The 26,810-nt window shown below is 43.4% G+C and overlaps 1 protein-coding gene across 8 annotated transcripts in view; it reads left to right on the top strand.

Moving 5' to 3' along the window:
- SUPT3H (SPT3 homolog, SAGA and STAGA complex component) overlaps positions 1–26,810 on the top strand; it is a 2,933,604-nt gene that overhangs the window by 1,479,625 nt on the left and 1,427,169 nt on the right. Inside the window, exon 1 of one of the 8 annotated variants that reach the window (XM_078647635.1) lies at positions 17,183–17,211. The exons of the other annotated variants lie outside the window; for them this stretch is intronic. Within the exon in view, the coding sequence (XP_078503761.1) occupies positions 17,198–17,211 (14 nt within the window). The 5' untranslated portion in view covers positions 17,183–17,197. Of the gene's footprint in view, positions 1–17,182; positions 17,212–26,810 lie in introns of those variants that run through there. 8 annotated transcript variants of the gene reach the window in all.

Genomic DNA, 26,810 nt, shown 5'->3' with positions numbered 1-26,810 from the left:
TAGGGGGCCAATCTAGTCTGGCCTGTGCATTCCACTGTGTTCTTTTTTTTCTTCTTTTTCCTGAGTCAAAATGTTGTATTCACCATATTTTTAGAAGGCATAAGCTTTGACTTGCAGCATACCACGTATTGAAACTGATGTATCGCCTTTGACGTCAACAATACGCAGCCATCAGGCACTTTTAAAAATCAGTTTCCCTTCTCTTCATCAGTGCTCCGGGCGGCGCGTGCACGTGTGCATTTTATGCAAAAGTCTTGCGTGCTCTTTCTTGGGTTTAAAATAGAATATGTGGCACAGAGCACGCAGGGTATCCTCAAGTGACGCTGTCGATTCAGCGTCTGGAGCTGACAGATGTTTGTGCTGCCTGTCCCAGAAGTGTTACCGTGTAGGAACATCTCCTGCCCAGACACTAAAATGTGGTGAACCAAAATCGGAGGGCTAATTACTTTTAATTGCAAATAATGGCTGCTTTGGGGAACATTATACAAGATTACAAGCAAACATGCAAAGGTGGCAAAGAATCTCACTTTAGCTAAATTGGCCAATTTTGGTTCTCTGCAAATGGAGGTATGCAGTAGCAATTAAACAAAGTCAAAATAGATTTTTTTTTTAAATATATAATTAAGACATATGCGTATGATAGAATCTGCAGACTACTGCGTTATATCCTGCATACCTGAAAGTCTGCTGCATCACCCACAAAGTGGTGAACACAAGCACTCGACCGTATCTAGAGCAGAGGTCTTCAAACCTTTTGATGCCAAGACTCCCCCTGTCAAAATGTTTTAGGCGTAAGGACCCCCTCCTGACAAAAATGTCTAGAACCTGGTACTCTTGATCATCAACAACCATAAGTATCCCAAATTCCCACGGCAAATCATTTTCACGGAGAGGAAATAATATTAAATAGTGTTTACCAAGCCAAAGGATTGTGGGTGACTGTAGATAGGTGTCAGAGGCTTACCCCACAGTTCAAACAAAAAGTCTCCAAAAAGAATTACCCAAAAATGCAGAATGGTACTTTATTTTTCACAAAAAACATGACAAAACTTATTTGTATGATAACACCTTTCTGAACTAATGTGATGGGTGTGCCTGTTTTTCTCCAGAGAAATGGTCAATCTGTGGTTGCATCTCATTAGTACCAGTTCAACACCCAAATATAGCAATAAGCAACAGAAAGGTGACCAGTCCAGCTCTGCAAAGGTCTTCTATTGCACTGCAACATTTGTTGCTGCTTTTTAATAACTTTTTCACTATTTGAGTAAATTATTTTTTTCAGAAGATTATGCGGTAGATGAAGGATTATGTGGCAGATGCGGCATATCTATAATTATGCTAAAGTCGTCACAGTCGCATAATTCCAATGGCCCTGGGTAAAATGGTTGTAAAGCATGGGCCGCAACTTTAGTTCACGGCATCTGGGGAGACCATACTATATTTCATAGGATGCTGATGGCTTGGTTTTTACAGCTGCATGGAACTACAGGTCGCTGAATATCATTCATTATAATTAAAACAAACAAATTACAGTCATTAATGTTGAACTGTAACGTCCAAGTAGGATGCTAATTTTAGGGGAGGAAGTGGTTTCCTTAATCTTCTTTCATACTGTTTTTCTAAAAAGGTTTTCATTTTTAACATTATGAAAACAGACGCTTCTATTTTAGCAAAAATGGACTCCTGGTTATATTTGCTTGCTGCTGCTGTTGACTTCAGTCATGTTTTGGGGAGGGAGGAGGAGTTGGAGAGCCTTGAAAGTCCGAACATGGGGGCGAGGTCAAAGTTGTGGCTATAAACAAAATATTCTGTAGGTTTTTTAGGTCTTTCACTTTCAGGTAGCGACATATAACATAAATAAATGTAAAAAGTTGTTACTCAGTGGAAAATGCACCAATGTAGATTATGAAATCTCTATTAGTTAATACACTGCAAAGGTCTGTGTGTAACCAGAGAGCCACATAATTAAATCTTGGTTGGTGCAGTGGAGAATAGTGATGTGTGTATTTTTAGTGCTGCAAGGTGACAGCCTGTGACAGAAATCACTGTGAATATGTACGTCATTATTTTATACTTGCATTGCACACAGTATAAGATAGACTGCTACAAAATGCACATACACTTTTACGATAAAATGGTGCCTCTAAAATATAGATTTTGTTAATACCCAGACCATAAGTAATGCAAATTATTTTACATAACTGTCCCTTCAAAACCTCAGGGATAGTAAGAGCTGCGTAAATACCATGACAATTAAGAGCACACTCTTCACAGCTCTTTGTACTTCCACCCAAAAAACATACATCTCTGTCATCACAAAGCTTCAAGTGATTCCATCAATTAAAGCCGGTACTGACACCGAAGCATCCTTTGCATTTTTCTCAGGCAAGCCGCACACTGGCAGAAAGGCAGACGGCGTCGGTTTCACAGCAAAGGATACTTCCTGATTGACTGAAGCATTTTGACTGTCAGAATTAACCGTCCGGGGACGTTTGTCTTTTTCCAAAACGAAGAGCAAACGTTTTGGATTCCAGGCAGAAGTGAAGTGAAGTGAAGCAGATGAACCCATGCCCCTTTCCAATGACTCCATAGCCCCCCGAGGGGTTGCACCCCACAGACTGAAGACCTCTGATCTAGAGATCTATGGTGAGCAACGTCACACTTGAAGAAGCTGCCTCGTCAGGCTAAGCGCAACTGTGCCCATGCCTGTTATTACCCTCTGTAACCTTTGCAGAGCACCCTTCCCTCTGCTGACCCCCAATGTATGCCTGTCCTCTCTCTCTACCACTCTTCCGGAGAACCCTGCTCTCTCCGAGCCTAACTGTGCCGTGCCTGGCATCATCATCTGCCACCCTTCTAGAGCAAGCTTTCCTCTGCAGACCCCCATCTGCGCCTGTCCTCACCCTCTGCAACCTTTCCAGAGAGCCCCCCCTCTGCTGACCGCCATCTGTACCTGTCCTCGCCCTCTGCTGCCTTTCCCTATCTTGAGCCCATCTGTCTCCAAGCTTGTTCTCACCCTCTGCCACCCTCCCCTCTGCCTAGTCCAAACATGCATGTGTCTGTTCTCGCCCTCTCCCAACCCCCTAGAGAATCCTTCCTTTTTTGGGGGGGGGGGGGGGGGAGTTTTATATAGTGCAAACTCGACCCGAAGATACCAGAGTGCTTTACATGAGCACCAGTTGAGTTACAGACGGACACATTCATTTTGTTAATCAAGGGGAGATTAAGTGATTTGCCCGGAATCACAGGATGCTGAACCTCCTTGCCATGATTCGAACCGGGTTCCCCATCTTCGAGGTCGACCGCTCTAGCAGTTAGGCCACATCATCTTCTGCCAAGGCCAACTTTGCCTATGCTTTTCCTCACCCTAAGCCACCCTCCTAGAGAACCCTTCACTCTGGGGACCTCACTATGCCTGTTCTCATCCGCTGCCACTCTTCCCTCTGCTAAGACCAGTTGTACCTATGTCTGTTTTCACCCTCTGCCCCCCTGACTTTCAGAGAACTCTACCCTTTGCTGAAGCCAGCTGTACCACAAATGTCCTCACCCTCGGCCACCCTTCCCTCCAAGGAGCCCATCTGTGCCCATGCCTTGTCTCACCATCTGCCACTCTTCCCTCTAGGGCCAGCTGTGCCCTTTACTAGCCTCCTAGAGAACCATCCCCTCTGCCAACCTCACGTTTGTCTGTCCTCGCCCGCTGTCACTCTTCCCTATGCTAATGCCAGCTGTGCCCATGCCGGTCCTCACTCTATACTACTCTCCTAGAGTATCCTTCCCTCTGCCGACCCTACATATGCCCTTCCTCACCCGCTGCCACTCTTCCCTCTGCTAATACCAGCTGTGCCCATGTCTGTTCTCACCCTCTGCCCCCCTGCCTTCCGCGAATCCCACCCTCTGCTGAGGCCAGCTGTACCCATGCCTGTCCATCCCCTCTGCCACCCTTCCCCCTAGGGATCCCAGCTGTACCCATGCCTGTCCCCTCCCTCTGCCACCCTTCCCCCTAGGGATCCCAGCTGTGCCCATGCCTGACCCCTCCCTCTGCCACCCAAAATTGCATCTCACTCTTTCTCATACTGCTACTACTCACAAGTATTTCTCGTGTCCGAACATTTTTCCTAGTAAACATGGCCAGTAAAGTTTGTTCGACAGAAGCAGTATGAAAGGTAAGACACAGTTTAGAATTTAATAAACAAAATTTCTGGTGAGTGTGACTGCAGAGTGACTGCAGTGAGTGTGACTGCATAGTGATGCGTCAGTGCAGACTTCCACCACGCGCACAACATCAAATCCACTGATGATTTAAAAAAAAAAAATGTCGTGAGCAATGCCAATAGCTCTACCTTTAATGATGCCGAGACTATTGCATTGTAAAGGCTTGTTGTTGTTGGTTTAGTTCGTGATTTACATAACTTTCCAAGTAGACGGTCTGCGAATTCAGCAATACTGTACTATCTATCCAAGTTGACCAGATCAGATAGGTCAATCAATACATGTAGTGCAATTGTTGGTAATTTGTTTCCCCGAGATAATTTTAGATTGTGGTCAAAGAAATCAAATATTTCAAAAAAACAATCATCCATGTTTGTGTTTATTTCATGATCATCAGCACCTCCCAGGGGCAAGAAGACTTCTGAGACTCCGGCGGAACAAAGTGGGCAGGAATGGTCATCTGCAGGCTCTTCTGCTAAACTAAATAAGTAGAAACAGAAAGCATTACAATGCTGCATTCAAATGTCCGTAGCAGCCATACTGAGCCTCTACCTTCAATGGAGGTCTCAGCAATTCAGTCGTAGTATAGAGTTTTGAACACAAATGTCATACTTGTGTGTACATAACTGGCATGACAAAAAAGCTGAAGGGGACAGGCGGCTGGCTGACTCTCCAGATCCTCCTCCACGCTGCGCCTGACCCTGAGATGGCGGCCAAAACTAGAACAGGTGCCATTTCCTCCCATGACGATCGCTGCAAGTAACCAGAGTCGACCCTGGCAATAAGGTGCAGCAGATACTCTACCCCTAGGCCTCAGAAGCGGACACCGGGACTCCTCTACTGCTCACAGAGGAGACGACTGGAGGCCGGGCAGGAAATCGAACCGCCACAGGGAGCACTGCAGGATTTGAATGCTGACCTACCTGTCATCCTTCCTATGGGAAGCCCTGGCGCCCATTTCGCTCAGTTTTTACTAGCCACACTTGGAATACGCCCGGGATGCTCACTCGAACCAGGGCACACCTCATTTCAGCCATCCTCTGCTGTACTGAGCCGGTGATGGGGCTCCACCGCACGTGATTCACTGTCTGCTCCCTATTGGTTTCACTACAGATAGCCACTCCAGGGTGACCACTGCGGCGCAGAACCTGGTTAATCGCGACTCCAGAGCTTCCCCAAGTCACAGTACCATTAAAGTCTATTGTTTTAACCCTTCACGCCAAGCCGGAAGAGAACAGGCGGGGTCAGTCCTTATGCCGCTGATAGCTAGAATGACAGATAAGGTCTCAAGCTTTTTCCTGCCAGCAGATAAACAACGGGCTTCGGATCATGACCGGGAGACGTCCGATATGGCCCTCACCAAGGAAAATTTGATGTCCTCATTACGAGACTTTAAAGCGGAATTGCGTGGAGAACGGAGTCAAGACATCCAAACCTCCATCGATCAGCTGAAGTCCGATCTTACCACCGGATGGCAGATCTCCAACGCAATGGGGACTCAGTGAGCACTATAGCCCACCAGATCCATGGGAACTTCTTGCCGAACTACCTTCCCCTTACCCCTCCTCGCTCTACTCCTCTCCACTTTCCTGCTTTTGACCTCTGCCTTCACCTGTCCTGGCCCTATTTCCCACCCTGTTTATCCCCTCGCTCTACTCCTCTCCACTTTCCTGCTGCTGACCTCTGCCTTCACCTGTCCAGGTCCTTAGTCCCAACCCCGTCTATCTGTGAATTTTCCCTCGTCATTTGAGTTCTAGCTTTTTTGTCTGATGCCCGATGGAGCTACCTGGTTTAGCTATAGGGGAGACAGGTCGGTGATTCCCTCCTTGGACGTCACCTACCCAGTCGGTCTTCAGCCAGACTTCCTTTCATCTCTCCTGTCGTCTCGTCCCGCATCCTCCCTCTATTTTTGTCTCTCCTTCTCTCTTCTCTCAATGTATTGAGACTGAACTATTTTGTTGAATGCCCGATGGAGCTACCTGGTTTAGCTATAGGGGAGATGGGCCGTGGACTCCCTCCTTGGTCGTCACCTACCCAGTCGGCCGTTAGACAGACTTCATTTCGTCTCTCCCTGTTGTCTCTTCCCCATCCCCCCTTTCTCTCCTTCCATGCCCCCTCCCCTCTTCGCTCCATTTACTTTGCCCCCCATGTTTCTTTAATTGTTTTTCCCATTGAGACCGAGCTTTTTGGCCAATGCCCGGTGGAGCTACCTGATAGCTATAGAGGAGATGGGTTTTGGGTCTTCCCCTCGACAGTCACCTACCCAGCCGGACTTTGGACAGACTTTCCTTTCGTCTCTCTGCTGTATCTCCCTACTATCCCTTTACCCTTACCCCCTTCCCCTTTACTCTTCAATCATCTCGTCTTCTATGCTCTTGCATTTGTTTGTCTAGCATCTGATGTTAATTGGAACTGGTGTAATCTTGTAATGTCATTTTTGTGGAACCTCATGTAAAGTGCTCTGATACCTCCGGGTCTAGCCAGCGCTATATAAAACTCTTGAATAAATAAATAGTAGTCCATGTGGCAGCTTTACACTGAACAAGTCTATTACAGACTTCCCCTGAGGGCACCTTTCCAAAAGTTCTGAATAGTGACGATACGCCCAAGTACTGGCAGTTGTAAAGGATCTCACGTTACTAGGGACTGTATATTTAGAGTGTACTTGCTATGTATCTTTAAGATGCAATTAGTATTCTGGTACTATGAACTGTGTCTTTAAGATGCAATTAGCATCCCCACCCCGCCCTCCTCTTCTCCAGCATCATGATGGATTGCACTGGGAAAGCTCACGAATCTGAGTTTCTTCTACAGCTGTTAACTCACCACACCACTGGTGCACATTGCGTGATATGTAAATACGGATAAATATTGGAAATGTTATTTTACTAAAATCAGTGTCCAACCTTTGTGTCGCTTTCTATGTTATTATTTATGTTTATAAAAGTATTAATAAGTAAACACACCTCTAGGTGAATTGTATGTGCTTTCTTTAAAATAAAAATAGCATTTTACAACACACAGTACATTGGGAGCCATTACATCGAAGGTAGGTTTTGCTACATTTACATCAGGAGTCACTACATCACATGAGACATTGCTTCACAGGTGAGTATTAGAAAGTGTTTTTGAAAACGTGAATGTACTCAAGCCTTTCATATATATGTAAGTAGTTATATATATGTATATAATTGTGTATAAGTATATATTTATGTATATTTATATAGCAAGAGATGTATATTTATATAGCATAATAGGACAAAGATTAACTACATTTAAAGAATAGATTGCATTTAAAATAATGGAAATAAAATTACAAAATGTGTTTAAAAATAATATATAAAACCATAATATATAACTATACAAACTAATTCACATTCTTATAAAGAAATAAGACATTTAAATGAAAAACAAAAGTAAAATAAATTCAGATTAAGTAAAAAGTAAGTTAAGAAAGAAAAATAAGAGATTTGGAAAAGGTTTGCTTATAACTTTACCGTCTTTTGACGAAAATTTGCAAAAAATAATGTCTTCTACCTCAGCTCCATCATGGACAATTTCGGGGTGATCCATCAAGTAGGGGCTGAGAAAAAGAGCGGTCAGTTTCCCCATTCCTTCTTCCTTAGGGACTTTAGACATAGCTATGACCCGAAAACACCTGAATGGATTTACACCAAATTTGGCAGAAATATAGATCTTGGTCCAGAAAGGGTGCCATTTGTGATTTTTTGTAAATCCGTTGAGTAGAATTTGAACAATAAAGGTTCAAAAACATTGTTTCATGTCGTAAAGGATTCACGGGCCAACGGATCTCCATCTTAGTCCTGGGGGCTCAGTCCCCACTGAGAGCCAAAAATATTTTATTTTGAAAATGTTGCCCTACCTCCCTGCGCCTTAATAGGCCCTGGGGATTCCATCCCCTGGGATAGAAGTCAACTTCAAAGGGAAGGGTGCCTCACTGCCCACCTCCCCTAGCCTGTAATGATCCCAAGGACCCCATCCCCTGGGGGCAGCTCAATTACCGTGTCTCAGGAAGCGCACTCCCGGGTCATAGTAGTTACCCTACCCGCAACACCGTGGGTAGGGAAACATATGTCTGCTCCCATCTGGCGGGAGCATTTTTAAAGCTCACGCCGGGTGGGAGGAGACATGCCTTCCCTGCCCACAGGAACCTGGGCAGGGATGGCAATGGTTGCTCTCACTTAACAAGAGCTTTAAAAATGATTCCGCTGAGTTGGTACAGGCTTTGTTTTCCCTGCTCCCACTCTTGCGGGCACTAAAACACACATTGCTCCTACCTGGTGGGAGCAAACAAAACCAGCTGCTCTCGCTGGGCCGGAGCAATGCCGGCTCACACAGCATCTAGGATGGGTGCACGTAGAGAGCAGGCTAGGGTGCACCCTTTATCCCCTAACTTGCTTTTTGGTGCGTATCCCGGGTGGGCACCTGGGTGCCTACCCAAATAGAATAAAAGTCTGAGGAATGAGTTCCCAGGTGCCACTGTAGGCTCAGACAGGAGTTAGAGGGGATCTAAATGAAAATCCATCACCCAGTGCCATCAATGGAATCTGCCATGTTGGATCAATATGTTTCCTACAGTTCCTGTAATGCATTGTCAGTAGTGTATCCCGTCCAACGATTTATGATTCTATTGCAATTCATGAATGTAATGCAATCCAGAATCACATAAGTATAGTGGAAAACAACACCAAAGCAACAATAATAAAACAACACCATAAAAGTGTCCTGAGAAGTGATTATCTGTACATAACAGCCAAGTGACAGACAGCACAGCATTTATATAATTATTATGACAAATAGAAGTGCGATATTTGCGCATATCTTAGCAAGGTTCCCGTTACTAAGTATAACCTTATCACATAGTGTAATGTCAAATAATACAAGTAGTGCCATTCCATAATAATACATGTAGCACCATTCAGTGATTTTGCACTTGGATTTAAAGCACCAAAAGTACTTTCTGAATATTTAGCCTTTGAGGGTAACTGCTGCAAGGGGATCCTGTACCTCGTACTCCATAGCGGCGGCTCCTCCACTAAAGCGGAGGCGCGCCCCCACTGCTTTTTGAGTAGGGGTAAAGGACAAATAAACTTATGCTTTATCAGGTTCGTAGTAAGTACCACATGAACACGGAGTGGTTTTCAGCAACGCAATAGTAACAATATATTGATTATTTTCCCAGAGTTTGAGTTAACTGAGTCCATTGTACCTCGGCTGAGGGCACAAAGTATAGTTAGCATGTCAAACACATTAGTGAATCTTATTTTGACCATGATTACCGCAGTAGGCGGTTTAGATGAATTGTTTTAGGATACATACGATACTGGTTACAATTGGATGAGATTGTAGAACGGGAGCGCCTCCTCGCAGCTTTCCTCCATCTACTCGCCTCCAAACGCAGCTACTTAGAGAATGGCGATGCGAGCCCAAGGGAGCTCTGTGGACAAGGCTATGTGTCCTTTCCACCCACCTTCTGCATGGTTTGTTCCTGCAGGGCTCGATACTGAAGGAGGTTGACATGCAACATATTTAAAACCTAGTGCAAGGCTCCATAAACGTGTGTTTTCAGTGATAGTCATAAACAACCGATCACTAATTCATATTTACAATCTACAGTTTACTACTAGTATATGGCAACATTTAGAAGCAGAAGGGAGGACATTTTTAAAAACTAAATTGTGGGAACAACCGGATTATTAACGGGCTAATGTGCTGCATGGTTAAACACTTGTAAGGTTCCAAAGGCAAGTCCTATTGGCTATGCCAATGCTTGTTTAGACATATTGAACAGCAGCCTAAAGAAAAAAAAAACACTATGACAGACAACACTGACCGCGCCACAGCGCTTTTTTTTCACTTCAAGCAGCCCATGCTGCTGGCAACATGCCTAAAAAAAAATTCACAAAGCAAATAGATCTTGCATAGGCGAAACCTATTGGCTTTGCCCATGCGTGTTACAAATATTGTTTTGCCTGTTTTATCCCTCCTTAAATTACTTTGTCAGTTATGCTTTGCCTGTTTCTATGTTTTGCTTCATTGGTTGGACAGTGATACGGCATCTCCTGCCTGGTTCACGGTATAAAAAAACTGCACTTAAATAAATACAAGTATAGAGAACATTTAAGAACAGTCAGAGCTTATGAGAAGGTGTGATAAACTGGTATTAGGAACATATGTATCAAAGTACAGAGTACAGTCAAGTTATGTAAATTTCAGTTAATGCCTGGAAATTAATTATTCCCATTGGATATCATAAAGTATTAGAGGATAAAAATTAATTGACCATAACCTGATTTATTTTTCACAATCTTGGTTAACAAAGGATTCCTGCTTTGTTCAAAGCTTCAGTTCAATTGCTCAAGCCAACATTTTCATTTAAATGTTTTTGATCTCTTTTCTGTTGCCACAAGGGCATGTGGTTTTCGAGCCACGGCCTACAAGAGCATCTAATAATGATTAGTAAGGTCTGGTTTGCGGCGGGGCTGTATCCTGTTAGCTCCAATAGGATCAAGCGGCGTATGTAAATGATTTGGTTATTCAAAAGAAATTAATTCTTGCTCTACACACCGTGCCTAATCGCCACAATGGAAATGGTAATAAAACTCCTCATCAACTACTTAATCCTCATTTGTGGAAAATGAACGCCTGTTAAACTTGTGGGTTATGGTGTGTCACAGTCTATTAGGGAAATGGGCTATTTGTCCCTCTAGCAAACTAGGCATTCACAGTCTGCAGTGCATGTGATTGCAGTTAAAGTGCTGTTCAATGGAAACATATGACTGGTAGGAATACACATTTGTGAAACCAGTGCATTGCAGCTTATTAGCAGTGTCTATATGTTAAAGCTAGTTTTTTCATAAAAAGGTCTGCTGGTGTGGACTTAAATGCATGTTTGACATGCGTTTTATCATGCGCGTTTTATCATGCGATACTAAGAGTATGGTTCCTTAGCAGACAGTAGGCATCTGTAGGGTCACCCCAATAACTAGTTTGCCCTCTAGAAGACTCTTCTTCATATGAGATTCTTTTTTTGGTCTGGCTTGACAGCACAGCTGTCACCAGACAGTTATGTGAGCTTCACTAGAGAGGGGATATGGCTCTGCCCACATGTTGGGAACCAGGAGTAAATGCTTCAATTGGTCAGAAGTTGTGTGCTTCCATGAACAAAGTCCTTGCCCTCCACACAGCTGTGATCCTTTGGTTTATTTTATCTAGCTGGCTGAGGTTGATCTTTCAGGGGCACATACATGACACTGTAATGCTATTAAAGTGTCTTACATAACTCACTTTGTTTTTCTCTTGCAGCAGCACAGGTGGGAGGAGGGCAGTTTTAACCTACATGGATGTTTAGGTCTGGTTTGACAGTGCATTCATAAGCCGGTCCTATTGGCATTTCCCATGCTTGTTTTTTTCTTACATTAGATCTTTCAAGTGCGACAATGTTAAATCTATTGGAATGTAACCAAGCATTTGCCTTACAAGTAGTCAAATTTCACACGAGAATCTGGTGGGAACCTGGTCTAACATTTGACCACAAGAGGTGATTTTATTCCAATGGCTACATAAAAGAGATGTCTTTAGTATGCAGGATGATCTGATGGAACAGAAACAGAGAACAGAGATATTTTGGCGAACATTGTGCTGGGTGTGTTCTTCCTTGTGTCTGTGTAGAATCTGGTGATATATCAGTGTTCTGTATGGATGGTGTGCTGCCGGTCACCTGGGAGCAGAGGCTGAACTCCGAATACAGGGGCCTCAGTATCTCTGTAACTAGTGAATGAACACATCTACACGTACTTGTAAACTTTACTTTTTTCCTGCTACTTTTTCATGATACAATGAGACTATATACGCTGGTAACGGGTATAGGATTATCGCGGCACCACTCCAATTCTGTATGTCCTCTGACTGGCATCAAAGACATGGCAATACACCACAGCGAAACACATGTCGGCCATATGAAGGACTAAATGAGTCTTTTAAGGGCCAGTTATTTACACACTATATCTGTAATGAACAAATACTAATGATGAGAAGTCTTGTACAAGAAACGTCTTGTATAATAACAATAAAATACCTCAAATGGAACTCAACATGGAAATGTAATTTACTATGATGAAAGTGGACAGAAAGGATCCAAGAAATCAAGGGTAACTTTTTTATTTATTTATTTATTTATTTATTTATTTAGTGTTTTCTATAGCTCGAACATGACCCAATGTAGGGTGTCAGAGCGCTTTACAGTAGCGTTTCATCAGTCGTTTGTTTCATACTTCAGTTTAGCATATAGACATATATACATTCAGTAATACACTTGTCAGGCACAGTTAAATTACACGAGCATCTTTGTTGATAATCCAGTGTGGAGTGACATAGCTTTTTAAAATAATGATTCATCCGTCATAATGTTTTACATTTCGGTATATCATATAGACATATAAACATTCAGTAATAACTTTGGGCAGTTTAGGATAGCAGGCCTCCCCTATAGTTCTTATGGAAGAAATTTGCCCATATAGAATGATTTTACTTCCTTTTTGAAGGTTGCAATGGATGTAATTCTTCTGATGTTTGGTGGGAGTGCATTCCAAATTCTCGGTGCTGCTCCTGAGAATGCTCGGTCATACGTCTTTTTCTTGCAAAAAAGAGCCGGTTTCAATAGAAAGTCTGATTTGCTCCTGGAATGTCTGTTACCTCCTGATGGCGTAAGTTTCTGGGCCAGGTAACATGGAGTTTTGTGGTGAATTGCATTGTGCGTGATACATGCCAATTTGAATTGAATTCTTGCTTCTAACGGCAGCCAGTTTAGCATTTTCAGGTGAGGAGAGATGTGGTCGAATTTTTTTTAACCCGCTATCAGTCTTGTGGCTGCATTAAGACGAGCTTTCAATGGGGTAGTTGCGATCTTGGGGAGACCAGCTAGGGTAGTGCACCCATATTCGATCCTTGATATGGCCAGCGCTTGTACTGCTGTTTTAAGATCTGTTTTGCTTAGGAAATGTTTAAGTTTTCGCAAGTAGCTCAGGTGGAACCTGGCGTTTTTAGCCATTGTATTAATATGGGCTAACATATTCAGGTTGTACTTATACTCAATCTAACTTCATGTATCTGTCAACTATTATAACAACTGATTACAAAAGAGTGAAGTGAAGAAAGATCACCTTCTGTGCAGAGTTGCCACATGTGACTGTGTTCCCATAGTGGCGGTGTGGTGAGGGGATCTAAGGAAGATTAAGAGAGCCAATGTGTCTGTCAGGCTGTTATGTTCTATTCCTTTCCTCTTGAATGCTCTCCTCTCACCCCTGTAAGACTACAGAGAAATTGTCTATAAACATAATGTGTATTTTTAAACAACTCATCATCCAGAAGGTTATTTTGTGGGTCAGTACCAGATGTTTGATGTTAACTAACTCAATGGTACTTGTTTTTATCAGCCTCAGAAGTATGGATGGCTGAGTGGATCTGCTGAGATTTGAACCTTTGATCATGAGGTCGACATAGATCCCTGCATTGGATGGATTAGTCCACGGAGCCACCTGACCCGGCTAATTATAAGCACTTAGGACGATTAAAAATACCCACAAATTAGATACGTGACTGGTATTTCTTCAGCTAACTAAAATGAGTGCAACAGAATGACTGTAGACTATGAACTGTTAGCTGCCAGTAGGAGACATTTTTTAGAAAATCAGGTTTTTAATCAAAGTTACATCGAGGGCAGGTTCTTGATGTGGACTGTGACTGCACTTCCACAGGATTCAAACGCTCAGACCCACAAAAAGAAAGAGGTTTCTGTGGGAACTCTCCAATTCACCCATTGGTAGCCTGACCGAAAAAGAAACGCCAAACGCCAGATGTTGTATGTGAATGGGTGCAAAACTAGCGAAAACAACAATAGAATCAACAGATAATTAATGTCAAACCCAAGCTTGTTCAAAAGACAGATATATCACACACAAAAATAAGTAAATAGGATAAAGGATAAAAATGTACTAAGAAAAAAGCCTAATTGGAAAATAGTGTTCACAATTCTTATGGCAAAAGTAAAAAGATTTTTTTTTTTTAAGTGTTTATATAGTTGACTGGAGCTTAGGCACTCTCTTTGGCTGATGCAGAGTGATAGTGAAAGCTCGTGGTTTGTCCTGCATAAAGTTTTTACCTTCTTACAGAGAAACTTTTCAACCAAAAACCTTTCCGGTGGTTGAAAAATCTTCAGTTGGGTAAGCCTGGAAGCTGTGGCAGTGAAGGTCCTCATGGGTTAGATACTTGGATGAAGCAGTCTTATTGTAACCTCAAACTCCCCATTAAATGGGGGAAAGTGGTAAAATGAATCCGAAGACAGTGTCTTTTTCCAGAGGAGTTGGCAGGGACAAGCAGGAGAAGAATCCAATTGTGAATGAATCATTGGAATTTTTCCAAGAGCGCGGCAGCTCCCTGTGTTTCAGGACCCTTTGCACTATCCAGACACGATGTATAATTTCCACAGCCCCAGCCTGGCATCTTTGGTTGGATCTAGCCTCCTTTTAACTTGGTGGGTTGGAAGGAGGCTGGAGCAATATGCTGTGGACAAAATACGCAAGCAGATGTCGAAGCCCTACTGCCGACCGTTTTCCCCACTCCTCACGCATGCAGGATTTTTCCAGTGCAAGTCCTTTCTCCTCTACAGTTCTAGGCAGATGTTTTTCTTCCGGGGTTACAAGGTGGGTATTTTAAAGGTGAACCAATCAACTATTAATGATGAGGCCTCTACAATCATTAAAATTCCCAGACAACAGAAGCTTGTTTTGTCAGCAATGGGAAGCATTTCCTTTCACAGGAACATGCTTTGTACAACAGATTTAGGAGGTCTTTAACACCAAGATTCCATGTTGACAGGCCTCTGCCTTGGATATTTGGATCTATGTCTCCCAACACCAACTCTGGCTCGTACAGTGCCGCCTGGGCCTCCTGCACTGTTGACTTCATTGAGGCAGGGAGGACAGCCCTCTTCAGAATAGGATCTCAATTGCCACAGTTGTCAATTTCCCGTCTATTGCGTGGCTAGTCCTTTGAAGTAGAATATGGTGGACACATCTCCCCCAAAGTTGTGATGCCACCTTCCCCAAAGTTGTGATCCCAGAGAGAATGTGTGCACATTGGACTGCACTTATCTCAACGGAAGAAGAAATTGCTTCATAGTCCTTAACTGGTAGAAGGATAATAAGTTATAAGAATCTAGGTTTAATACTGATCATTTCATTTTATAAATTAGTAATATCTTCGGCAGCAGGCTTGTAGAAAAAAAAGTTCCCATCCAAAATTACATTATGAGAAATGTTCTTCTTGCTTATACTGCATACTTGCAATGTGTACAACTAGGCATGGGCCTACACAGGCAGCGGATTTATCAGAATGACCACACTGGGTATCTTGAAATAAAAAATGATGTCCATTTAAACAGAGTACGTGGTTAGGATAATACATTTTGCACAGTACAATTTCACATCTTGAATTAAGTGCCCTCCCTTGCTTACCCACAAAAAGAGCTTAGGTTGCTGGTGTACTCCCTTGCTTACCTACAAAAGGAGCTATGGTTGCTGGTGCCCTTCCTTGCTTACCTATAAAAGGAGCTAAGGGTGCTGGTGCCCTCTCTTGCTTGCCCACAGAAGGAGCTATGGTTGCAGGTGCCCTTCCTTGCTTACCTACAAAAGGAGCTAAGGTTACTGGTGCCCTGCCTTGCTTACCCACAGGAGGAGCTATGGTTGCTGGTGCCCTTACCAACAAAAGGAGCTAAGGGTGCTGGTGACCTCACTTGCTTACACACAAAATGAGCTATGGGTGCTGGTGCCCTCCCTTGTCTACCCACAAATGGAGCTCAGGTAGCTGGTTGCACCTTCTTATTCTTGCTCCTGACTCTGTGGAGAAAAGAGTTACATGGAGGTGCCTTTTACACAGAAACCTATCATGCCACTCCAAGATTTGGAATCCATCTTCAACTAAAAGCATCTTACAGTAATACTTACAGTCTAAATAGTTTAACTACAGGAGCTTGGTTTGAACTGTTTGTTTTAGTGCATCAAAAGTCACTTCATAATATGCAGATTGTATTGTATTGTATTGATATTTGCTAATTACATTGATCAGGTCAGGGAGGGTTGACCTCGCGGCTCCGCGGTCATGTGAGGGCTAATCAACATCACAGGAGCCGCGGTCATGTGAGGGCTAATCAACAGCATGTGCATGCAGAGGAACATGGAGTTAAACAGAAGACCATGTGAACACTGGTAGCTTCTGCTGATGTGCTGTTCCTCCTGTTGTCCTCAAGAGCCACAATGGATAGTTATGACGTGCAAGAAGCTCGGTCTCTGTAGTTAAGGTAACATAACTTAAACCTAGAGTCTGTCCTACAAGGTGACAGCATGCAGCTTTCAGGAGCACAGCCTCATTTTCAGACAATCAAACACTAATCAACCGAGCAAGAGAGATCGACTATCACAGGATATCCTTGTTGGCTGTGAAAATATCAGCCCTCCTGTTCGACAGCCATATATCCTACAGCTGATTCATTTCTGCACAATTTCGCTCTAATTTCTATTCTTGTTACATGCCAAAATAAATATAGAAAAGTGCCATTACTGAGAAGACGTTGCAAATTTAAAAAAAAGTAACCCCTGATACCTTCTAAAGAGACTTTCCTATTAGATTTGTTGTTCCAAATGTTTGATTGCTTCTCCTGTCCAATTCAAGCAGTCTCGAGGTTTATGCTGATTTTGTTACACGTAAACAATTTCTCCCTGCTCTACTGTGGTCAAAATAACATTCATTTTCTCTTTTTAACTGATTGGTCAATGAAACATAATTGAAACTCTGACTCACTCTTTACCCCCAATGAAGGATCCACCTTTGCCAGGATTGCTGCCCATGATCAAATGCACAGGGAAATTGCAGTGAGCCATTGTCATTTCAATATTACAATGGAAGAGCACGCATGAACACTTACAGGTGTGTTGTGAATTTTTTCTTTCTCTTTCTCTCTGAATTATAAATAATACCCAAGTTCCTTAATAAATTGGCTAAAATGCCATACGTTTCTCTGGGGGACTATCGAGAGACTTGTGAAAAGTGCCACTACAGTGTCTCGCATAACAATCAGGAGCAATATAACTCGCAGCAGCGAATCGTATGTGATTTTATGAAACGTTTGTGCTTTCCCTCAAGGCTGTGTTTTGTTTTGATGGGCAGAGGATGCTTCTGCCTATTCAGTCATCTCTGACAGCACCACAGTGTCCCTAAATTTACAGTGCATCATTTCCCATGGTTCCTCGTGTAATCTGTTTAAAATCCTCGAATCAATGTGAATTTGACATTTTGTGTTTCCATCAATACATTATTTTTTAATAAATACACTGGGCCTGATTCACAAGGGTAACTTGCACTTTTGACAACGTTTACACATTTGAGTAGGTTTACTACTGTCAGTATTCACAAACTCCTGAGAGTGAACTTACTATAGAAATGTAAGTTACATGTCTCCCCCCATAGTAAAGCAATTGCCTTACTCCCTAAAACCTTACTCCTCCCTGACCCACCATAAACCTCTCTTAATCCTCCCTAATCCCACCCCCATCAGGAGTAAATCTGTCCCTTTTCCGCCCACTCACCTGTGTCCCACCCACATTTACAACTAAAACCTATATTTACATGTGCGGAGACTCCGTGGTTGGGGAATTCTGTACACATAAGTATAGGTAGAACTTACATTTTGTAATGGGTTTTGTCATACTACAAAACGTAATACAAAGTGCAGTTTGTGAATCAGGCCCGTTATCTTTGATTTCTCATAATCATTTTTTTCCTTTTCTTAGACCACCATACATTATTTACTCGATGGTGTTGATAATTATCATCAAAGACAGTATGGCAGACATGGTGTTTAATACAAACCTGGATCTGGTTTAGGCACAGATGCTTCAGATTACATTGACTCGGAAGCTGTTCCTAGTTAATTCAAAGATGAAAATAAGCACAACGCGTATTTGCTTTTCATTCACTGTTGGGTTTCAATGGCCAATCAGTGCAAAGGAGACAAAAGATCGGTGCTGCGCTGTGTTTAATTATGAAAAGTTTATGGACACTGGAAAGTGACATGCCTGCCTGCACAGAGGATACCAAGGTACAAATATAGTTATTGTACGATTTTTTATAAATAATTTCAATTAAACATTAAATTAGTGATTCAAAACTTTCAATACACAGATCATGTTTTCCATTGCTAAAATTACCAACCACGCCTACCTCGATCAATTTAAAAAAAAACATTGTCCTATACTTCTAAAATCCTGCACTGTGGATCAGATCCACTTACACATGTAATTGGTTCTGTACAGTTTTGTACAAGCACACACTAATCAGCCTTGACAGGTTTCTCCATAATGGAGTGAGTTTTTCTCATGTACACAATATTTGGGTTAGCGTCTCCTTGGCTGCAGAGCAGGTAAGATCTGTATCACCCTTTAATCTGCCCTAACAATAAATAACTTATCAATCAATCAATCAATCAGGGACTTGTAAAGCGCGGCTACTCACCCGTGAGGGTCTCAAGGTGCTGGGGGAGAGGGCTGCTGGTCAGACTGGGTGGAGGATCATTCGAACAGCCAGGTCTTTCCTGAATATGGTCAGCGACACTGATTGCCTGGCGGTCCCAGCACCGTTATGATGGTGGGCGTACTGATGTCTGCCCGCCATCATAATGAGCCCCGGTTTACTGTTTGCCAATCCTGAACTTCTTTTTCAAACAATAGCTATTCAGCACATTTATCACTCTCCGTAGCCCACTGGTGGTCCTATGCAAAACCACTGTGTCATCTGCATATTGCAGAATGTTTATTATTTTATTTTATTTTATTATAGTGTTTTGTATAGCGCGAACATGACCCGTGGGTATCAGAGCGCTTTACAATAAGTGGTAGGTTAGAGATTAGGATATATGGTAACATTTAAGAGCAAACAGATATGAGGTAGATACTTATATGGCTTTTAGGAGGAGAGTGTATACATATATATACATAACAAGAGCGTTTACATTATGAGAAAGGTTAAAGGATAGCAAATATAGAAGACGATTTAAAAGCAAACAAATATCAGGTAGGTAATTATAAGGCATTCGGGCTGTGAGTATATAAATATAAGTATTCATATTAGCATGAGGTAGCAGTAAGGATACAACTAGGTCCCAGGGAGTGATTCCTGTCCCGAGTCATCGTACAGTATTAATCATTGTTCAAGTCGGCATCTTTCCCTTCTAGCGACGTAAATGCTCTGTATCAGGGCAACGAGATCCTACCTGTGCTCAGAGTCTTCACTATGTAAGGTATTTACTCATCAAGATGATTTTCACTTCCTTCTTAAATGTTGCTGTATTTTGAATCTTTCTAATGTTTGGAGGGAGTGAATTCCAGATTCTGGGGGCTGCTCCCGAGAACGCTCGGTTGTAAGTTTTTTTTTTCCGGAAAAAGGCTGGCCGCAACAGCAGCTCCTTGGCACTCCTGGCTGGTCTGTTTCCTCCTGATAGTTCAATTTTCCCGGCTAGGTATCTTGGTGTGTTGTAGTGGAGCGCTTTATGGGTGATACACGCTATTTTTAGTTGAATTCTGGCTTCATAAGGTAGCCAGTTTAATGCTTTCAGGTGAGGAGAGATATGGTTGAATTTCCTCGATCCAGTGATAAGTCTTGCCGCTGCATTGAGACATGCTTTTAGTGGTGCTATAGACGTTTTTGGTAGACCGGCTAAAGTGGTGCATCCATACTCAATCCTTGAGATAACTAAGGATTGGACTGCCAGTTTAAGATCCGCCTCTGAGATGAATGGTTTCAGTTTTCTTGTGTAGTTCAAGTGGAAACGGGCACTTTTAGCCATTGATTTAATGTGGGCTTGCATGTCGAGGTGCTCATCTAATGTGATTCCTAGCGATTTCGCTGAGTTGACTGGGGTTGGGGTGCAGTTTAACTCTGTCACCAGCTTGGCCCATTCCTTCATTTCCGTATGGCTCCTTGGAGGTGCAATTAATAGGAACTCAGTTTTGTGAGCATTCAGCTTCAGATGATTGGTTGTTTACCATTGCAATGTCATTTTTAACGTCTCATTCATTAGTTCAATGTCTTCCAGGGAAGCGATCTTTATGTATATTTGCGTGTCACCCGCGTACATGTGATAGGATATCTGTGAGTTACGGAGAATTTCTGTAAGGGGTTCGACATACAAGTTAAACAGGTCTGGGGATAATGTCGATCCTTGAGGGACTCCGATTGAGTTAGGGCATGGTGGTGAGAGTGATTGGTTGACCAGGAATCTCTGTGTTCTGTTTCACAGGAATGATTCGAACCATTTCAGCCCCTTACCAGACATTCCCATCCTGTCCTGCAGCCTGGACAGTAATGCTTTGTGGTTTACAGTGCCAAATGCGGAAGATAGGTCCAGGAGAATCAGTAGGCATGCTCGATTTTGATCTAGGGCCTGTAGTGCGTCGTCAATAATATGGAGGATCGCTGTTTCCGTGCTATGTCCTGCTCTGAATCCTGATTGGTAATCATCTAGTAGGGAGAAGTTGGTGATGTGTTGGCTCAGTTGACCTTGCACGCATTTCTCGATTAGTTTGGCAAGTAAAGGTATGTTGGTCACTGGGCGAAAATTATTCGGATCTGTTGCATCCGCTGTAGGTTTTTTGATTATGGGGACGACTTGTCCTGTTTTTAGGCAGTCTGGTAGGATCCCTTGTGATAGCGATGCATTTATAATTTTAGTCCAGAGTGGAACCACAATATGGCTGATTTCTTTTACGCATTTCGCGGGTAGAGGGTCGTGATAGTGGTTATTAGGTTTGATATCCGAGAGCGTCTTTGCGACGGTGTAATGGTCATATAATTTGAAGGTATCCCAATGTGCCTTGTTTTTGATCTTATTCCACTCTGTTTTCAAGCTGGTGTCGATCGTAGCTACTTGTTGGCTGGGTAGGTTATCCGCAGCGCTTTTAAGCTCTTTCTCAAGTGAGTTGGCCTTCTCCGTGAAAAATGTCGAGAATTCTTCGCAGCTTAGTAGAGTTTTCGTGTTCTCTTGGGCAGATTTTGCTAGTTTATTTGATTGTTGCTTTAAGATTTCGAATAATTTCCTTGGTCTGTTTTTGGCATTATCAAGTTCAGATCTTCTAAATTCCTTTTCGGAATTTATGATCTTTTTGTTAAATTAGTTTCTAATTTTTCTGAGGGATTTCAGCTCAGGGGATGATGGGCGTTGTCTCCATTTTCTTTCAGCTTTTCTCAGTTTACGCCTTTCTTCGTTCAGTGACCCATTAAACCATGGATTTTTTATCTTCTCTGAGACTCTTTTCATTTTTAATGGCATGGTGTTGTTGACAATTTTCGAAACTGATGTTGTGTAGTGATCTGTCAGATCATTTACATTCTGCAGGTTGCTAGGGAGCTTTAGGTCTCTCTCACAGCAATCTATTAGTAGCTCAATATTCTCTTTTGTGTCTCGAATCCATTTTTTGAGCTTGACGGGTTGCGTGGTCTTGCTCTTTTTCAGTGTGGGTATCAAAAATGTTATGGCATGATGATCGGACCAGTCACACGGGTCAATTGAGAGAATAGATGTGTCTTTGTTTCTTGAGATTATCCAGTCTAACGTTGCTCCTTTAGAGTGTGTGGGTTGCGTGCATGCTTGAGTGAGGTTCAGCTCCGAGAGGAAATCTTTGAACGTGTTGACTAATTTGTCATTGCAGTCATCCCAGTGTAGGTTGAAATCGCCTAGAAAAATGTTATTGGCGTTGGTGTTAGAGTTGGCCATTATGATCTCCATTAACTGATCAGTGAACTTGGCGTTCTCTCCTGGTGGGTGGTAAAGCGCATGCAGGTTGCATCTCTGATTGCCTGCTGATCTTATATTAAGACCTAGGTATTCACAAGATTCTAGTGGGTCGGATACTATTTGCTTGATCTCAATATCCGATCGGTGAATGCAGGCTAAAACTCCTCCTATCTTCTTTATTCTATCTAGTCTTACAATGTTGTACTGAGGAGATACTAGGAGATCCATGGTTGGAGATGATGACTCCGATAGCCACGTTTCTGTAAGGATTGCCAAATCAATTTCCTTGTTAATGATGAGGTCAGCTATGTCTGATGCATGTTTGGTTGCAGAGCGACAGTTGAGTAGAAGGCATATAATTGGTTTCCCTGAGTTACTGGGGTTCAGATTTTTCGATTCGGCTGTTAGCTGAACTTGTTGTAAGTTATTGAGGTTGTGTTTTCTTTCATTCTGTCTGGATGTTCTATTGTGATCGATCGGTACTGTTTTGATTATCTCCCCTTTCTTGCGGTTCGAAGGTTCATATGATCGGAGTAGTGCAAGGGTCTCCTCCTTCGACCAGGAATTTGTCCTAATTGGTCGGTTGTGTCTATTTGATAGTGGCATGGCTGTCTCGTTACTCTTTCTTTGTGAGGAGTGTACCAGATTTTGGATATGTGTGACCTTGGAGTGGGTGCTTACCATCGTTTCCAGAATGTTTTCCATCGCTTGCCGAGTACTAAGTGTGTCTTGTGCTATGTTGCCAATTAGTTTCTGAAGCTCTTTGATATCTTTCTGATTTTGGAGTGCTCTCTTAGGGATGAGTAGCCTTTCTGTTCGCGATTTGCATTTTGCTATTCTTTGTTTCTGAGCAGTTCTTTTAGCCGAAATCCTTTTCTTTTTATCCTCGGTATGGATGTCAGTGCCGATTCTAATTGCGATGAGGAATGAGTTGTCTATATTTTCTGATGTTAAGAATGCATTTGTGGGTGATGTTCTAGGTGTCTCATGAGTTGTACCAGAGAGGGGTAAGGAATGGTTGATACCTTCTACTCTATTTGTTTCCCGGTTATCATTGATTGGCTCACTCGCGGGAGAAGTCCGCTCTGAGTGAGGTGTCTCTTCATCTGGGAGCGGTGTCGATTCCTCCCTTTGGATTTGGTTCTGTTCGTTGTTCGCATGTCTAGAAGACCGCTTTGACCTTTTTGTCTTCTTCTCAGAAGTTGTCACTCCAATTTTAGTTTTGTCTCCTGTTCTTGTAGCTTGGTCCCGATGTCCTCCATTTCGTTTAGCGACTCTGGTAATAGTGTTGTTAATGTCAGGATTGTCTTTTGGTGGGGTCCGGTGTAGTTGATATCTTGATCCCTCTAATGGAGTCTCTTCATTTGGGAGCGGCGTCGACTCTTCTCGGTCCTGTTCTTTGTTCGCATGACTTGTAGGCCTCTCTGTCCTTTCTGTCCCATTCTCAGATGTTGTCATTCCTATTTCAATTTCAATTTGTTCTCCTAGTCTTGTAGCTTGAGCCTGATGTCCTCCATTTCGATTGTCGCCTCTGTTAATAGTATTGTTGTTGACAGGATTGCCTTCTGATGGGGTCTGGTGTAGGTGACATCTTGCACCCTCTAATGATTCCTTTAAGGTCGGAAATACATTGTCGAACTTATCTAGCTCGCTGTTGGCTGCTTGTATCAGCACTATTCCAGTTTTGTACATAGTAATGCATAGTTCCGCTTTGCATCTTCTTGACGGTGAGATCATCATTTTTGTGCCATGTGGGATATTTTTTATAGCTTTTATGTTAAGCAGTTTTGTGAAGGTATTGCGCCATCTAGCCGTTTTATTTGTGAAGAATATCAGGTCATTCACTATAGTGCCTTTATCTATGCTAACGTACGGGTCGGAGATCAGTGTGTCTGGGTTTTGCTCAAAAAGTTATGTTTGAATTTTTTTGCTGCATTTTTGGATAACTTAGTTGGATATTTTATGGTCTGGGCATTCGGACCAACTTACTCTAAGTAGTTTTCGTCCATGTTTGCTCCTTTTCGTTGGTCTTGAGCTGACTCTTCTTGTTCAATTTTACCCAAACGGTTTAGGGGATGGGGGAGGTTGGAGGTTGAGGACAATTCACCCGGTCAAATACAGACTGAAAATTAACTGTGCTAAAATACATCTCTGCTTCAGCCCTTTGTTTGTGAATATTGTCTCAGATGCAACCAGATCAGGGACAAGTTTAATTTTAACCCTTGTGTGTAATAGCTTAAGATTGCTTTCAACAGAAGGTGGGAATACACCGGTTTTTCAGTTCTCCCCGTAATTTCCCTCTTTCTATGCAATCAAAAGCTGTGGCAAAATCTACAACTGCAGCTTGAAAGAGGCTCCACTTTGTTGAAACGATGCATTAAGAGCGAAAGAGCTAGCAAATTATCTTCCATGCTGCAACCCCTCTGAAATCCTGTCTGGTGGCCCATCCGTTCAATTCTTATACAAAAGTTTAAACTAGCATTTAACCTCAAGCAATGCAATAAGTAAGTCAATAAATTGCCGGGGAGGAGCATTGTCCGTTCATTTGCACTGGGGCTAATGATGAACCTTGTCGACTATCAGGAAGAGAGTTGGTGTCAACACAATTCCTATGTAATGGAATTAGAATCTGTGTCTGGAAAGGATGTTGGCCTTGAACACTGGATGGATTCCAATGCTATGTGTACTTCTGCTGGTGTACTATTATTCTTCCACTAGGGGCGTTCGTTTCATATGCCCACTAATACCCTAATATCCGAGACACACATTTTTTGTATGTAATTAAGCCTGTATTCTGTATGGAGAATGAAATTTACCTTTACTAATCTCGAAAAGTTTCAAGGATCTCCAGATCTTGTTGCTTCACAAAATTTAACACTGCTTTGTCCTCCCGCTTTTTAGGTCTCGCCTGTCGATGCGCATGCGCATCGAGCTTGCGAGCCTATTGCGGCCTAACCACGCTTTAACTAACAAGCAAGGAATCGTGGCGATTCCTTGCAGTGCCCGTGACTTTTAAGCTCAATGCGCATGTGCATTGAGCTTAAAAGCGCGTGCACAGCCGCCCGCATTCCTCCGACACCTTTGAAGTGAAGCTTAGCTTCACTTCAAAGGCCCGGCTTCTTCACGCCCGGCTTCTTCACACCCACATGCCGCTCTCGCTCTCCCCGCTCCGCCCCTTACTCCGCATCCTCTTCAGTCCCCTTCTGCCCTCTATCAAGCCGACTCCCGCATTCACTCCTCTCCGTTGACCCATGCTCCTCCTCTCTCGCCCTCAACTTACCCAGTATTCTCACCCCCTCCACTCCATGCTCCCCTCGGCCCACCTCACGCCTCTTCCTGGTGACTGCTCTCTGCTGCTTGCCCTCAGCTTCCAGAATCTCCCTCCTCTCTCGTGGTTCCTGGAAACGCTTCATAGACTGGACTGGCATCCCGGCAAATCCCGACAGCCAGATCACTTAGCCTCGGGCCTCCATGGCACACTTGTATATGTGTGCATCAGTAATGCAGGCGATGCTCTTGCAGAGGCTTCCCTGACAAATAGCCCCAGGCAAGGCAATTTTTTTTTAACAAGGATGAAACCTGAAAGCCGCCGCTTGGCTTGCGCGTGCTACCAGCTCCCACCATCAGGCAGAAATGTATAGCAATTTAGAACGGAAGTATGAATGTATAATAGCTACAATATTAACAGTCATAACATTGACGTTCTTGCTATTGCGTCTACAGCTCATGTCAAGTTAATGATATGGAAAGCAACTCATGTCGGATGTGGGTGTGCATGTTTGTCGTGCTTACAGAACTCAGTGATACCATCCCTTTCAAACTTCATTGCTCTCACTCTCCATCTGACACACGCACTAACCAGGCAGCCCACCCCCTCCCTCTACCACATCAAAGGCAGCCCAGCCTCCTTCCCCCAGCGTGCGCTCTGCCTCAGGCCAGCATCTCTCCTCCCATAATTATTCACTGCAGGGCCTGCGTCTCATCACCCTTCCTCCCAGTCCCCACAAGCGGGCTTCTCCAGGGGCTGCATGCAAATCTGAGCCCCAACCTCTCTGACATCGCATCTCTCTTTCCATTTGTCTTCCCCAGCCTCTATCTTTCCTTCTGACTATTTTTTTTCCTTTCTAGTACCAGCTCTGCCTTTCTCCTTCTCTCTCTGACGTATTAGGTTCGCACCTATCCGCAAACCTTTACTGCTTGTTTTTTTTTTTCGTCTATCTTTTTTCTCTCTCCGTCGATTGGCCTCTGCCCGCCTGCGCCCCTGTGCCTTTCAGCCTCGTGGGGGTTATCTAAGCAGCTGTCAGTTTCCACTGCTTCCACTTCGCTGCAGCTATCGGTGTGTATTTGTCAGGCACTCGGTTCCTGTTGCTTTCTGTTTGTGGTCCACCGCTGACTGACGGTCACTCTCTGCCCCTGTGCTGATATGCCTGCCAGTATCTTCCTCAGTTTATTGGCGTCGGTCTTTACTCTACTCATCCACGCTACGCCACTCACACGCGCTACGCCACTCACACGCGCAACGCCACTCACACGCGCAACGCCACTCACACGCGCAACGCCACTCACACGCGCAACGCCACTCACACGCGCAACGCCACTCACACGCGCAACGCCACTCACACGCGCAACGCCACTCACACACGCAACGCCACTCACACACGCAACGCCACTCACACACGCAACGCCACTCACACACGCAACGCCACTCACACACACAAAGCCACTCACACACGCCACT

This window comes from Lissotriton helveticus, chromosome 6, assembly GCF_964261635.1.
Source record: "Lissotriton helveticus chromosome 6, aLisHel1.1, whole genome shotgun sequence".
NCBI classification, from domain to species: Eukaryota; Metazoa; Chordata; class Amphibia; order Caudata; family Salamandridae; genus Lissotriton; species Lissotriton helveticus.
The sequence above is the reverse complement of the archived record's forward strand: the minus strand, read 5'-3'. Positions and strand labels throughout refer to the sequence as shown.